Genomic DNA, 16782 nt, shown 5'->3' on the forward strand with positions numbered 1-16782 from the left:
ATGGTACATCTAGTTCTAGATCCTTGAGGAATCGCCATACTGTTTTCCATAATGGTTGAACTAGTTTACAATCCCACCAACAGTGTAAAAGTGTTCATGAATGTTGATCACACTTCTCTGTAGCTGTGTCTTAATCTGCTCAGGCTGCTATGACAAATTATTATAGGCTGGATGGCTTTAAAAAGAAATTTATTTCTCAAAGAGCTAGAGGCTGGGAAGTAGAAAATCAAGGTGCCAGTATGGTCAGGTCCTAGTGGAGGCCCTCTTTCTGGTTTACAGGCAGCCGTCTTCTTAGATCTCCACATAGTGGAGAGAGAGAGAGTATCTCTCTTATGTCTCTTACAAATCTACTATTTCCATTCATGAGGGCTCTACCTTCATGAACTAATGACCTGCCAAACACTCTGTCTTCTAATATTATCTTTTTAGGGGTTAGGATTTCAATATATGAATTTTGGAGCAACACAAACATTCAGTCCATAACAGCCTCTTTTTTTCCCTGGAGACCTTGGACATTCAAGTCCCAGCCACTTGGTAGGTGTGACCTTCAGTTTTGGTCTTCCTGGCCCAGTAAGAGTGCTATAATCTCTAATTGCTGCTTTCTGTTTGGCCTTTATATCAAACACTCTGTGAATTGGACAATTCTTCCAGGGGAGAAAGCAGCAGCAAATACAAAACTCATCTCAATGTTTTTCCCTTCACTATAACCTATCCTGCCATGTCCTATCTGCCTTGGTTGGTCTCTAGTGTCTTCAAACAGCTTTGTAAAATATTTGTCAAGCATTTATAATTATTGTCAATAGTTGAGCTAGTTTGATATTAGCTGCTCCATCCTAGCTGAAAGTAAAAGCCCAACACATAATTTTCAAGCTATAATTTTTATATTCTAAAACATATCTCTGCCTTAGAGGCACCGCTGCAGGGAAGAAAAGAGATGGCTTCTGGCCTTAACGTGATGTCTAGAGTTTGGATCAGTCCATAGTATGAAAGGAGAAAAAGCATGAAAGATCCATAAGCAGCCCAAGTGCCTTCCCTACAGTTTGGTTAACAAGTCCTTCTTCTACTTGTTACTCTCACCTCACTAAGTTCCAACCGCTTGGAGATGAGACAAAATGGCTACCTCACAATGACCCATTATCACTCTTTAAAAATTTTCTGGCAATTTGATATATAATTTTGTTTTTATTATTTTATTTTATTTTATTTTATTTTATTTTATTTTTGAGACGGAGTCTCCTACTGTCGCCCAGGCTGGAGTGCAGTGGCATGATCTCAGCTCACTGCAAGCTCTACCTCCCAGGTTGACAGGTTCACGCTATTCTCCTTCCTCAGCCTTCCAAGTAGCTGGAACTGCAGGCGCCCACCACCACGCCCGCCTAATTTTTTGTTTTCGTATTTTTAGTAGAGACGGGGTTTCACCATGTTTGCCAGGATGGTCTCGATCTCCTGACCTCGAGATCCGCCCGCCTTGGCCTCCCAAAATGCTGGGATTACAGGCGTGAGCCACTGCGCCCGGCCAATTTGGTATACAATTTTAAATGGCATTTACCTGACTACTAAAGAGGTTAGGATACTTTTCCTATGTTTATTGGTCATTTGGATTTCATACACACACAAAATTCAAAGTTATGTATTTCTTACCACGTCTCTGACTTATATACTATACCTTACATTATGAAACATCTTTTTACTGACTACTGCTCTTTAGGAATTGCTATTTTAACCCTGTAAATAGTGTTAACTTTCAAACAGGCCAGGTTCTAGACCTTCTAGTTACAGCATAATTCAAATCTCATAACAACCTTGTAAGGTAGGTGATCCACTCCACTTTTAAAAGGAGGAAACAGGCCTAGAGAGTTTAGGTAACTTACACAAGGTCAAACAACTAGTACGTGGAATAATAAGAATTCATATTTGTACTAGTTGAATTAAAAGTTAGGCTATCCAGTTCTCGTAGTGAAAATAGAAGCAAACTGTGGATAAAACACGCAAATATGTTGTTGCCAATGCCTGTCTCCTGTGATCCAGTGAGGAATAAAGTGGAAGATTCTCAACTAAAGAGAAATTATGAGTTAAAATGTCTCAACATTCTTTAGAGTATAAAGTACACTGATAGAGGAGAAGGATGGAAAAAATTATTTCAAGAGCCTAAGGGTACCCCCAAAGAAACCTAGCCATCCAGAAAATTGTGTCTAGTCAAAGAAGGAATAGTACATTTTAAAGTATGTGTCAGAGGTTATAATAACACCAACACAAACTAGTGATATGAATTGTTTCCAGGCTGTTTAAAAAATTAAAACCTTAGGCCTTCTATCTTATGAAGCCATCTAAGTACTGATTTTTATGAAAATTAGCAAACATTCAAGATTTAAGCTATCCAATCACATGGAGAACCACCAGATATCCAGAGTCTGATGAACCTTAATTATATCAAAGGTGGTCAGACATTCAGAGACTGGGTTGCTCAGGCATAGTAGTCAGCCTTAAAAATCACATAGCTAAAAGCCAACCACATGCTTTCATTTCCAAACTATCGGTGCCTCAATTCAGAATGTTGTATCATCATCAACTTGCATCAACTAGCATTATATCTAAGCCCTACGGGTTTCACACATTTTAGGGGATAATCTGGTGTGGTGATTAAAGGGGCAAAATCTCATTACAATACCACATTTTTTTTTGGCAGGGTCCCTACTAAAGGACAGAGCTCATTTCCAAATCACAGTAATTTTAAAACTAGTTTTTTTTTTTTTTTTTTTTTACAGACTGGAAAAGTAGCTAAATAAGACAGATTATTTTGCTCTTACATTATAAAGCCTGACCATAGGCAAGTGAGGGCTGGTATGCTGATACCATGAAGGCATCAAGTTATTCCATTGTGTGATTACATTACAATTTACTTATTCAGTCTTCCATTATGGACATGTGGGCTATTTCCAGTTAAGAGCTATTGTGAACATTCTTTTACACATCTATTAGTGCAGCTATTTGGGTTTCTTTAGGCCAATAGGTCTCACCTGGGAAGGGTTGATTTTTCACAGTGATTGGGGAGTACAACTGCCATTCAGAGGGTTAGGACCAGGGATGTTAAACACCCTAAAATGTTTGGTACTTTCCAGCACAAGGAAAAATCATTTCCCCATGAAATGTTAGTATCACCCTCCACTTTGAAAAACACTATTCTTGGAGATACACACACACATGCACATACAAAATTTGTGGATCATAGCGTATGCATGTGTTCCATTTAACAATTAGTTGAAACAATTTACATTCCCACTAGCTGTTTATTGTTTCATGTCCTTTTTATTGCCAATCTAACACGTATATAATGATTCTTTATTCCATTGCTTTTGTCCTTTTGAAGTTCTTGGGGGATGATCTCTAGATGATGCTGCTGAAACAATCCTTGCTGCAGATAAAGTGGAGCACTTTCTCCATGACTCCCAGGATCAATATGACATCACTCAAGAGGTGTCACAGAAGATAATGATGCCTCTGATTAAGAGGTTCAAGATCCTAATGAAGATAGCAAAGAACTAGATGAGTCAAATTAAGAAGTAAGAAGAGAAGTAGGAGGAGGATAACCAAACAGGATCCAAACCAAGAGAATGCAATTCACAGTTATCATGGTGTATGCATCCTTAAGGCTAACGTATATTGAAAATAGTCTAAATACCTCTACTATTTTACTTAGAACATTTTTTTTCTTGCTAGAGTTATGGTTTTTTAATTTTAAAAATGGACTTAAAATAATTTTGTTTTTTAAAGAAATGTAATAATATCCTTTTCTGTTATATGTCAGTTGCAGAAAATTCTCTAAAGTATGTTCACTCATTGTAAGATATTTTGGTTCTAACATCTTGATGTCATGTAGCTATTTGGGGAGTATCTCATCTTTCTCTTAAATTAATATTTTCGACTGAAGAGCCCCCCCTCATTAGATTAACACTCTTGACCTCTCCTCCCATCCCTTAATTGCTCCTCCCCACAGGAGGAATAATGAAACGGATGACTTTGGGGTAATGATCTCCTCTGGTTTCTGTGATCTCTGCCAGCTGCCAATGGTACATTCTGCTCTATTCTTTCAACTACATGCTGAAACTGGTGGGACAGACTCTCCTCTTGTGAGGTAAAATGTAAGTTAGGAGGTACATTGGGTTCAATTCATGTATACCAACTACACTATTTGCCTATTATATCTACTGAGAAAGTTGAATTTATAATTTTTAAAAGGTCCTGAAAGAGAAATCTCCAGGCTCCAATGGTTTCACTGGAGACCTCTACCATTTTTTTTTTAGATAACAATTCTACACAATCTCTTCCAGAAAATAAAAGAGTGAAATTGCTTAATTCGGTTCATGAAGGCACTGTCAGTCTAATGCCACCACCAGACAGACAGTACAAAAAAAGAAAATTGGCCAGGCATGGTGGCTCACGCCTGTAATCCCAGCTTACAGTGAGGCCGAGGCGGGCGGATCACCTGTGGTCAGGAGTTTAAGACCAGTCTGGCCAACATGGTGAAACCCTGTCTCTACCAAAAATACAAAAAATTAGCTGGACATGGTGGCAGGCACCTGTAATCCCAGCTACTTGGGAGGCTGAAGCAGGAGAATCCTTTGAACCTGAGAGGTGGAGGTTGCAGTGAGCCGAGATCGCGCCATTGCACTCCAGCCTGAGCAACAAGAGCAAAACTCTGTCAAAAAAAAAAAAGAAAAGAAAAGAAAAGAAAAGAAAAGAAAGAAAGAAAGAAAGAAAATTACAGACCAATTTTCTTCATAAATGTAGACATAAATCTTCTCAGCAAAATATTAGCCAAGCAAGTTCAGCAATGTATAAAAATAATTATACATCATGACCAAGCAAAATTTATTCTAGGTATGCAAGACTTGTTCAATATTCAGAAGTCACCCAATGTAATCCACCATATCAATGAGCTAAATAAGAAAAATCACATGACCATACCAATTGATGCAGAAAATGCATTTGGTGAAATCTAAAATCCATTCATGATGCTTTATAAAATTACAGCAAAATAAAAATAGAAGGTAACTATCTCGATTCGATAATGAACATCTACAAAAACCGTAAAGTTAACATCATGCTGAATGGTGAAAGACTAAATATGTCCACTCTCAGTACTGCTATTCAACATTATATTGGAGATCCTAACCATCACAACAAGAAAATAAATAAGAGTTATACAACTCAGAAAGGAATAAATAAAATTTTCCCTATTTGCATATTACATGGTGGTCTATGTAAAATATGCCAAAGAAGGTACCAAAAAATTCTAGAACTAATACATGAGTTCAGCAAGTTTGCAAAATACAATTTCGACATACAAAAATCAATTTCTTTCTACATATTAACAATGAAGACACGGACACTGAAATTTAAAACACAGTATCATTTACAATTGCTCAAAAACTGAAATAGGTGTAAATCTCACAATACACGCACAAAACTTACATGTTAAAAACTATGAAATGCTGATAAGAAAATCAAAGTAAACAGAGTTCATACATTGAAAGGCTCAATGTAGTAAAATTGTCAATCTCCCCAAATTTATATACAGGTTTAAAGCCATTACTATCAAAATCCTACCAAGATTTTTGTGGATATGGACAAAATATGTCTGTAATTTCTACAGAAAGGTAAATAAATTTGAATAGCTAAAATAAATTTGATAAAAAGAGGAAGGAGAAATCTAATTTCAAGACTTGACCACCTTCAATAATAAAGACTGTGTGGTACTTCTGGAGGAATATAAACATACATCAATGGAATAAAATTGAGAACCTGGAAATACCCTCACACAAGAACTGGCCAGTGATTTTTTGACCAAGGTGCAATTCAACGGTGGAAGGTTGATCTTCAACAAATGGTGCTGGAATAATTGGATATCCATGAGTAAGAAAATGAATCTTGACCTAAGTCTCCCATCTTATACAAAAACAAACTCAAAATGGACCATGGACTTAAATATAAAATGTAAAAGGATACAACTTCTAGGAAAAAAAAAAAAGACTATTTTTGAAATCTAGTGCAAGGCAAAGGGTTCTCAGCCTTGATACTTACTTTTGAAATCTAGTGCAAGGCAAAGGGTTTCCAGACTTGATACTGAAAGGAAATATTATATCCCCTAATAAGGGGTTAGGAGGAAATGGTGATGATTAATGCATACAAAAAATATAGTTAGAAAGAATGGGCCAGGCACGGTGGCTCACGCCTGTAATCCCAGCTCTTTGGGAGGCCAAGGTGGGCAGATCACTTGAGCCCAGGAGTTCAAGACCAGCCTGGGCAACATGGCAAAACCCAGGTTCTACTAAAAATACAAAATTAGCCAGGCACAGCAGCATGAACCTTTAATCCCAGCTACTCAGGAGGCTGAGGCAGGCGGGGAGATTGAGCCCTGGAGGTGGAGGTTGCAGTGAGCCCAGATCACTCCACTGCATTCCAGACTAGGCGACACAGTAAGAACTTGTCTCAAAAAAAGAAAAAAATTAATAATAATAATAATAATAGCTAGTATTTGATAGCACAACAGAGTGAATATAGTCAATAATAATTTAATTGTATATCTTAAAATAAAAGAGCATAATTGGATTATTTGTAATACAAAGGAAAAATGCTTGAGGTGATGGACACCACATTTACTCTGATGTGATTATTATGTATTCCATACCTGTATCAAAACATCTTATGTACCACATAAATATATACACCTACTATGTACCCACAAAAATTAAAAATTAAAAAATATATATTAATAAATTGGACTTCATCAAAATTAAAAACTGAAAAACTTTTGCTCTGTGAAAGACACTGTTAAGAGGATAAAAAGACAAGCTACAGACTAGGAGAATATATTTGCAATATTTTACAAAATATTCCACTTCACACACACAATGATGGCTATAATAATAAAAAAGGAAAAATAACAAGTGTTGGCAAGAATGTGGGAGAAAGTAGAAATTATACATTGCCAGTAGGAATGTAAAATGATGCAACCCTTTGTCATACAGTTTGGCAGTCCCTCAAAAAGTTAAACATAGACTTGTCGTATGAGCCAGCAATTTCACTCTTAGGTAACTATCAAAGAGATTAGAAAACATATGTCCACACAAAATCTTATACACTAATATTCATAGCAGCTTTATTCATAATAGTCAAAAGTGGAAACAACCCAAATATCCATCAGCTGACGAATGGATAAACATAATGTGGTGTATCCATACAATGAAATATTATTCAGTCATAAAAAGGAATGAAGTATACTACAACACGGATGAACCTTAAAATTATTACGCTAAGTGAAAGAAGTCAAGTACAATGTATGTTTCCACTTATATGAAATGTCTGAAATAGGCAGATCCATAGTGACAGAAATTGGATTAGCAGTTGCCAGTGGCCAGTTGGAATTGGAAATGGCTGCTAATGTGTATAGTTTCCTTTATAGGATAATAAAATATTCTAAAATTAGATTGTGGTGATGGTTGCACAAGTCTTTATACTACAAACAACTGAATTTTCCACTTCAAATGGGTAAATTGTATGGTCTGTGAATTATATTTTAATAAGGCTGTTGTATAAAAACAAAACAAAACAAAAAAACTAACAAAGACATCTTCAGAGAAATAGCCTATTTTGAACCAACTTCCAGTCCAGTTCTATTTCAAGTACAGCAACCCAGGGTAGACACTGGAGTTCAGATTTCCAAAATGTTATCAAATTTTAGCCACATATTTTAACAAACAAAATCTTGAAAGAAACAATATAAGCACTGAAGGGTGTTAGACACATCATGACAAAGGAAAATGATAAGGGAGTATAAGAAGGACTAAGTTAATCTGTAGAATCCCAGGAGTTTACTGGCAATCCCACTTTCTCTAATAGAGAAAAGAAAGACTTAATAAATTGAAAACAGCAAATCTACACTCTAAAATCCAAGTCTCTTACAGTGATATAATATTAAGACTCAGAAGAAAATCTAACATGCTTAGGTCTTTACTAAAAATAGAAGTAGGATTTGGATGGAAGAAAGGAAGGGGGGACAACATCAATCACCATTCATAGTATGTTTAATATGTGCTCAGGTTGAGCAAAGGCAGGGAAAAAATATGAACATTTGCTTGAGATACTGAAGGGCAAAAGAGTCCAGAACCACTTTAATGATAAATCTGTGTTAAAGACTTCTGTTTACGTGCTTAAAATATATCAATCAAACCTCATTCGACATCTGATAGAAAGATAACATAGGAGCAACCTTGATTCCGATGAGCTATGGGGTATTACAGGCTATACAGATCTATCCTTGTATATAGCGGCAATTTAGTTAATAAAATCATCAAGAGCAGCCTTAAAAGGGAAAGATGTTGGAAAAGGGCAGCACTGCGCTGGAGGTTGTAGTGCTCTCGTTGCCAGGCAGCCACCCTCAGGCCCTCTCTTGTTACCGTGGTGATGTTTGGAGAGCTTACCTAAATACTCTTTGAGATAGCAGCCGAACTCTCCACATCCTTTTAGCACCAACTAGTCATCCACTTCTTTTTCTTCCTCCCCCACAACTCCACCCACACTCTCATAATCTTATGAATTTGATGAACCTATATGTGTACCTCCAATGTCCAAGGCTGGAGAATGATGCCTATCCAGGCAAATGAATGAAAGGATTGTTAAATGAATGTGAGGATAGAAAAAACAAGGTTCTTCACACACAAAAAAAATTGATTATATTTGGAAGATAATGCAGGATCTGTCCTACCTAGCATCATGGAAAGCCTTTTTTTAAGGGTTAGTGATCAGAAGTCTTGGCTAGCAGTTCTTATGCTTTGCCACTTATCACACTGTTATCTTGTTCATGTTTGTCCCCCTTTCTAGGCCTGAGTTCTTCATTTATAATAAAAGATAGTTGAACTATAGAAGTTGTTTTTAAACATTTTGGCCAAAACTATAGTAAGAAATACATTTTACATCACAACCCAGTATACACATATACATACATCAAATCTAACACAAAAATTTTACAAAGCAATTCTTACCCTTACTATGGGTGATGCACCCTGATATTTTCTGTGCCGTTATTTTCATATATTTTTAATTGCTGTTTGCGACCAATACATTGACTTCATAGCCTCATTAATGTTTCACAATCCACAGTCTGAAGAACACTGAACTGTGGGCATCTAATGGCTCCCTATAGTTCTAGAATTCTATGATTTTATGTTATGCCTTTATCTTCCTTTTAGAATAATAGTAAAAATAGATAGCAATTATTGAGCTCTTACTATGTGCCAGGCATTGTTTTAAGCACTTTGCCCATATGAACTAACTTAATTTTTCAACAACTGTGACTACTTTTATTGGTTCAGTTTTAAAGATGAAGAAAATCAATGTGACTTATAGCTGCACCAAGTGGACAACCAAAATAAATTTCATAACATATTTACGGTGTTTTGAATACCTTAGAACATTCCATTTTATAAAATTTTGTCTTGCCTATTTTTACCATTTTAAACTCTGGAAGGCACTGTAATAAACCTTCCAGATCTGAGAGGAGAAAAAGATCAATAACCTTAATAATACTCATTACTGGCTTTGAAGGTCATATCCTTTACTTTTTCTATTATTGTGAAATCGATCCTAAAACAGGTGCTTAGTAATGCCAAATCAGAGAGCATTCATACTTTCATAGGTGTGACTACTACTCAAGTAGGCACGTTAATTATTGGGGAGTTGTACACTATCAGCAGATTGTCAGTAGAGCAATATAAGTCTCCAAATGTGTGCCCACAGTCACCATACATCTTTGTTAGTAGTAGTGTAAAACTAAACATTAGTGCTATTTCTTCCCAATTCCAGTGATTATCTAAATACTAAGCACCACTGCCAATATCCATCTTTCATGAATTAACTGGAAGGACCCAGAATGTGATGAGACAATACTATTATTCATAAATTTCACTGAGCATATATAGTTTAGGGGCTGCTGATGGAATACATTTGAAATATTTCAAACACATTCTCCTTTGATAAACAACAGAGATAGTCGACATTTAATGACCCCTACAGTAAATGCAATACAAATCCATAATTTCATTTATTCATTCAACAGTACTATTGAGTACCTACTATATGCTTGATACTGATTTTGCCACGGGAGATTCTGCAGTTAACATAACAAAGTACCTACACTCAGGCAACTTATTTTATGTTTAGTAAGTTTGGATTTTTGTATATTGTACTTGTTTGTTTATGGAAAGCCAAACTTGTATATTCCCTTCGGTACAGAGGCACTGGGAATTATATGTTTTACTTATTTAAAATATTTGAGTGTCTTTTATGCATAACAGTAGTGAAAGAACTACAGGAAGCAGAAAAGAACAAATCAGTTTCTGCTTTCGAAAAGTTTAAGATCTAGTTAATGCAGATTGTAATCGGATGTTCCAACTTGGAGCGACTCTGCCACCCCAGGGGACATTTGGCAATGTCTGGAGATATTTCTGATTCTCACAACTGGAGAGGGAGGTGCTACAGGCATCTAACGGGTAGAGGCCAGAGATGCTGCTCAGCATCCTACAGTGCACAAGACAGCCCACAACAAAAAAACTTTCTGGCCCAAAGAATCAAGAGTGCCCATGCTGAGAAACTGAGTTATGCATACATTCAGTTTCTTTTTTAACTGCAGGTATTAGATGATAAATATCAAATGAGTGATAAAAGGTGATACAGAGAAGAGAAAGGTTATCCTAGACTGATTTGGTTAGGGGAGGCATCATGAAGGAAGTGAGATTCAAGACTAAGTAACAGAAGTAATCCTGCTACCTCTCTGACCTCACCTCCTACCACTCTCCCCCTCTCCCTTCCCCTGCAGCTGACTGGCTTAGGCATTTCCTTGAAAATATCAAGTATGCTTCTGTCTCATGGAATTTAGTCTTCCTGTTTTCTCTGATTCAAGTGCCATTCCCCTAGATATCCACATAGCTCACTTCCTCACTTCCTGCACATCTCTGTTCTGTTCAGTCTCTTACTAGCGAGCCTTTCTGTAATCAGACTTTTTACAAAATATTAACTCCTGTTCCCTCCACTTCTTTCCCCTTACTATGTTTTCTGATCTCCCTAGCAAGGCTATAACTGGCCGAGACCAGACACTCAAGAAATCTGTATAGAATGAGTAAATTAGTTAAGTATTAATAACGGCAGGGTTCTTTAGCCCAAGCAATGAGAAGAAACTTGAGGAAAGGACCCTGACTACAGTTATCCCCAGTGGCCTAAAACAGTGCCTACTTCATGTAGAGACTTCATAAATAGTGAATAAAGAATGATAAAATAGAGAGTCAAAGGAAATTAATATAAACAAAATTAGCTCATAACCATCTTAAAAAGTATTCTTAGAACAATTACTACCTCTGTGTATACTGGTACATCTAAGTACATCCGATAAATATTTTATCCTTAATTTTTACTATTCTTATCAGCTTTTTCACTTTACATTCATTCCTGATATATGCCTTGCATTAAACAAACGAAGTTTCTGAAATCTATACCCTAGATGTACATTCGGCCACGTATTATATTAAAACTACGTGCATTTTAAGAAGTCTAATCTAAAGGCAGCCCTTTACAAGCCAGTTCTAGTTTTCTATTTTCATTTGCACTTAAACACTAATTCACCCACCCTACACTCAGGGAGCCACTACAGATAATTATGCTAATGCTAATCGCAATAGCTGCTAATGTTTATTGAGGACTTTTTGTGCTAGGGTCTGTCCTGGAGGCTGTGCATAAATTATCTGGTTTTGTTCATACTACAGGAAACCCATGTTATTACATTAATGTATATTAACCAACTCTAAATTACTTTCTGTTCCTGGCCCAAAGCCCAAACCCCGAAAACCCTGAGCTTTGACTCTGCACCCTGGTTCTTGCCACTTTCTCTTTTCCCTTGCCTCTAGGCATCCTCCTTTCCAGGGTAGCCACAAGCGCTCCTCCCCTTCCCTCTTTGAGAACCATGACAACCACCGATTCCCCCTCCCCGCCCCCTGTCATCCCTCCCCCAGACGGCAACCCGGCGGGCACAAGGTCCGACGACCTGCTACGTAACTCGCGCTTGTGACTGCCTAGTAACAGTGTCTCGAGTCGGAAGCGCACAGAGCGAGGGGCGGGGTGGGAGAGCTGGCGCGCGCAAGCGTAAAGTCTTTGCAGCCTCGCTACGGGGCGGAGACTTGCCTGTCAGCAGGGGCAGAGTAGCGATCGTCGCCAAAGCGCGCGGTTTTATTTCTCTCCGCTTTGGAAGGGGCAAACTAGCTTTTGGGAGTGAAGCGGGTACGCAGTTATCCAACAATGTCTGGTGAGTCAGGACAGCCTGAGGCTGGTCCCTCACATGCAGGGCTAGATTGGCCGAATCCTGAGAGGAATCGGGCTGGGGTCCCTGGAGGGGTGATCCGAAGAGCTGGTGCCCAAGGGCCCAGGTCCTGGATCCAAAAGGTTCTTGAGCAGATTATGGACTCACCTCGCCAGTGTGTCACCCCCTCGGAGGTGGTGCCTGTAACTGTGTTGGCCGTCCAAAGGTACCTGTTAGAGGATGAGCCACGGGACACGGTGCCCAAGCCTCCCCTTTATTGCTATGATGTGACGATCTCAGACGGGGTGTACCAGGAGAAGTGCTACCTGGACCCCAGCTTGAACTCTCTCGTATATCAAAATATTCTTAAAGTTGGCATACAAATGAGAATTTCCAGAGTCTCATGTCTTTACAATGAGAAAAGGATAGGCCAGGGGATCCTGTGCATAGACAACGTCCACTGTGGGGAGACTTCAGACAGTATTTCTTTAGAAACTCCCTTCAGAAATAGAGCGCACCAGCAGAAACCAGAGAGGCCCTTAAGAGGCGGGAAGAGTCATTACCTGGCGCTGTGGAATAACGAAGATCCCTATGGTGATATCTGGTTAACAGACAAGCAACCTGAGGAACACAACTTTAGCGGTAAGTGTGTGGAAAGAATGGCAGAGGGTTTTAAAAAATAGTTTTCAGGAGCTTGCGTGAACGGGAAAGGAAATGAAAATGCTTTTGTATTGTTAATTGCAAGCCAGGAGTGGTAGGTAGACAAGTTTTCTTAAATGACCAAGGGATGCTCAATGAAATTTGCACAGCCCGTGGTTTTTGTAGGTGTTTTTTGTTTGTTTGTTTGTTTCTTTGATTGCAAAAGTGGCCAATTCAGGAAGTGTGTCTGACTACATCTTAAAATTCAGTCTGGCAAATGTACTGATGTGGGAGTCAGTATTCCTCATACGTTCGTTACATGTTTGATTGTGGTGGAATTAATCTTAGTTTTACCCCCAATCCAGTTGTGGAAATACTACGTTGTGGTTGAAGAGCTTAAAGATTTGAAGTTAGCATAAAGGTTGTAAAAATTTGCGGGTTTGCATGTTTTAATCTTCATTCAAAAAGGATGTTTCGTGATGTATGCCTTAATACTTTACATTGATTGAAACGCCGTGTAACAGTTATGTAAATATCACCTTTTAACCGTGTGATTTTTATGGAAGGCTTGACATTCCCATTTTCTTGTTTCTTATTACTCACCACAAAGAGTACTGATCTGGGAACTTCAATTTTTCTGTATCAGAATTAGGAAGTTAGCTTGAAAACACTAGCTTGCCATCAGCAACCGCTCTAAAATACGTTTTTTTTTTTTCTCTAACAGATGAAATTAAGGGGAATGATAGTACTGTAGGCATGAACACGTTTGAAATGGAAAAAGAAATAAAATGCAAAAAATAAAATAAGAGAAAGTACTGGAAGGAGAAAGACTATAATTTTCTACATTACTGCTTTTCAGTCCCTTTTGCAATGTTGTTGTCACAATGCTAAATCACGGATAATCTTACTGTGACGTGTGAGAGCAACAAACTTGAAAGTAAAAGGATAACTAGCTCAAAAACCATGCAATTATAGTCACATCCAGTTGTAAGGAAAAAATATGTTATAGAAATGTGTAGGCAAGGATGTTTTAAATAACGAAATTTTAAAAAGCAAGATAGCTATTTATTTCTGGTATGAAAAAATGGAGTTATTTTATCTCAAGCGTGAAATAAGGCAGTAGTGCATTACTACTCTAAATGTTAATCACTTTAATTTTTAGAATTGAATGTGTAAATGAAAAACTGGTGCCCTACAAGAAAAGTTGAGGGGGTTAATACTTTGTGAAATGTATTTTGTCATAATATCTATTCATTCATTAAAACCATATTTATAATACAAAAGGCAATGTATGTGTGCCAAAATAAAACCCAATCTGTATATTTAAAAGTATATTGTGTTAGAAATATACCACCCAAGTATAGTAAAATGTTAGTGATAAAATCTAGGAAGTAGGCATACTGATGTTCACTGTAAAATTTGTTCAGTTTTGCTATATGTTTCAAATTGTTAATAATAAAATATTAGGGAGAAGTGAAAGACCTCTTTCACCTTCCCTGGTGCCTTCACCTTTCTTCTAAAAATCCCAAACTGTCAGCAGTTTGTTGTGTATCTCTCTCTCTCTTTTTTTTTTTAAAGAAATCAATGCCATTGTGTGATTTGCTATTTCCACTAAACCTATTTCAGGCATCTTTCATGTGCATCTGTACATACAATATACCATAGCATGGGTGTGCCGTAATTTCTATAATCATGCCCATGTGAATAGGTAATTTGTAGTTTTAGGCACTTATTACTGTTTTAGTATTAAATACAATGCTAAGCATCATTAGAACGTACACACATTTTTGTTTACTATGTTCAAGTATTGCTGTTGAACGGCTTCCTCTGGCGAAACTGCTGGCTTAAAAGGTATTTAATTTTTTTTTAATTTTGTGGATATAGACAGATCATCTTCTCAAAAGGTTGTACTAATTTGCATTCACCAACATACATATGAGAATGCCCATTTCCCCATATCTTACTATTTTCAAATATATCTTTTGATATTTTTCTAATTAATTTATAGGATTCCTTTGCTAATGGGTATTACAATTTTGTCTGCTATATACTGCAAATTATTTTTTTGCATTCTGTTCTTTTTCTCTTAACTTTGTTTATGGTACACATTTGTGCTTTTGAAACTTTTCATTACGGTTTACCTTGTACACAGTAAAAAAAAAGTTTTAAAAATACAGCTTGATAAATTTTCATATATATATACCTGTGTAACCATCACCTCCCTTCCTTCAAGATATAGAACATTTCTGTATCTTGTTACCCCAAAAGTCTCCCTCATGCCTCCTCCTGGTCAGTAGCTTATCTGAAAGGTAGCACATATTGTGACCTCAAAAATAGCTTTTAAAAATAGAAGTTAGCCTGTGCCACACCATCCTGCCTAAATCTCTCAGATGGCTCCCCATTGCATTTAGGCAGCAACCCAAACTCTACCAGGGTCTGGAAGGCAGGCCGTACTCCAGAGGATGGCGAATTTTCCGTAAAGAGGCAAACAGTAAATCTTTTTGTCTTTCCAGACATGATCTCTGTCACAACCATTCACTTTTGCCATTGTATATGGAAAGCAGTCACAAGCAGTATGTAAATAAATGGGTCTGGCCATGTTGCAATAGAACTTCATTTACAAAAACAAGCAACAGGCAAGATTTGGCTTGTGGGCTGTATAGTTTGCTGACTCTTGCCCTACAGAATCCCTTACACACCTCTCTAATCTCTAACCCCTCTCCTCCACCATTTTGTTCTAGCAACCAGCTTTCTTTTTGATCCTCAAACCTCCAGTCTTTTTCCTGCACCTGCTTTTTCCTCTTTCTGGAAAGTTTCTTCCCACCTTCCAGTTTCGACTCAAATAAAAACATATTAAAAGAGCCTTTTAAATAAATATTTCCTTCCCCATTTATTCTTATTACACCACCCTGCAAATGATCTTCCTAGAATCATAGCATTCTGAAATTATTTTCTTTACCTGTTTTTCTTTCCCCCCTTACATTTTTATAAGATCCACGACTCTTTTTTTTTTTTTCATTTCTGTGGGCCGTATCTTATAGCTAGAACAATGGCAAATAGTAGGCATTCAGTATTTGTTGAATAAAAGAATGAATGAAATAAATTGATGGTTTTACTAATGTTGAGCCACTTTTGATTTCCAACTTGGTCATGATTATTTTTACATCTGCTTATTTAAGTGAATTTGGTCTATAGGTTTTGTTTTTGTTTTTTGCAGGGAGAGTACTTTTTCAATGCAATTTTTATATGGAGTTAATATTAGCCTAGTAGAATGAGTTGGAAAGCTTGCCCGTCTTTCTGTGCTTACAGAAATTATATGTTCCTTAAAGGTTTAGTAAAATTCCTCTCTAAAACTATCTGAACCTGTTGTCTTGGGCCAGGATTGGGGGTTGTGGGGGGGATGCCTCTTTTTCAATTTCTTTTAGATAAAATGATTAAACCAATAATGGTTTTTCAAGAGCCCATTTTTAAGAGTTGGTAATTCACTAGGAAATCTCATTTCACCTAGATCTGAAAGCTGTACTTAGTAATCTATGTTTTTTGACCTATCTTGTCAATTACGACTCTTTTCACAAATCTCATGTTTGTGTGTTCACCTTTTCTTATGGTGAGCCTTGCCAGAAGTTTATCAGTCTTATTGTTGGTATTTCTTTTAAGACACTTGGTTTTACTAATAACAAAATGTATAGTGAGGAGATGTTTTCTACTTAATTTCTGCTATCATCTTTAATTTCTTTTACATACTTCTTTTGTTCATATTTTTCTTGTACTACTTTCTTGAGTTAAATGCTTGCTTCATA

At 37.1% G+C, this 16782-nt stretch overlaps 1 protein-coding gene across 2 annotated transcripts in view; it reads left to right on the forward strand.

Annotated features, from left to right (window-relative positions):
- Positions 1-12191: 12191 nt before the first annotated feature.
- The window catches only part of LOC105523741 (chromosome unknown open reading frame, human CXorf57), a 74201-nt gene continuing 69610 nt past the window's right edge, over positions 12192-16782 (forward strand). For both annotated transcript variants that reach the window (XM_011958698.1, XM_011958699.1), the window contains exon 1: positions 12192-12985. In XM_011958698.1, coding sequence (XP_011814088.1) covers positions 12343-12985 — 643 coding nt within the window. In that variant the 5' untranslated portion in view covers positions 12192-12342. The remainder of the gene's footprint in view (positions 12986-16782) is intronic.

This window comes from Colobus angolensis, unplaced genomic scaffold, assembly GCF_000951035.1.
Source record: "Colobus angolensis palliatus isolate OR3802 unplaced genomic scaffold, Cang.pa_1.0 Scaffold472, whole genome shotgun sequence".
Lineage (NCBI taxonomy): Eukaryota > Metazoa > Chordata > Mammalia > Primates > Cercopithecidae > Colobus > Colobus angolensis.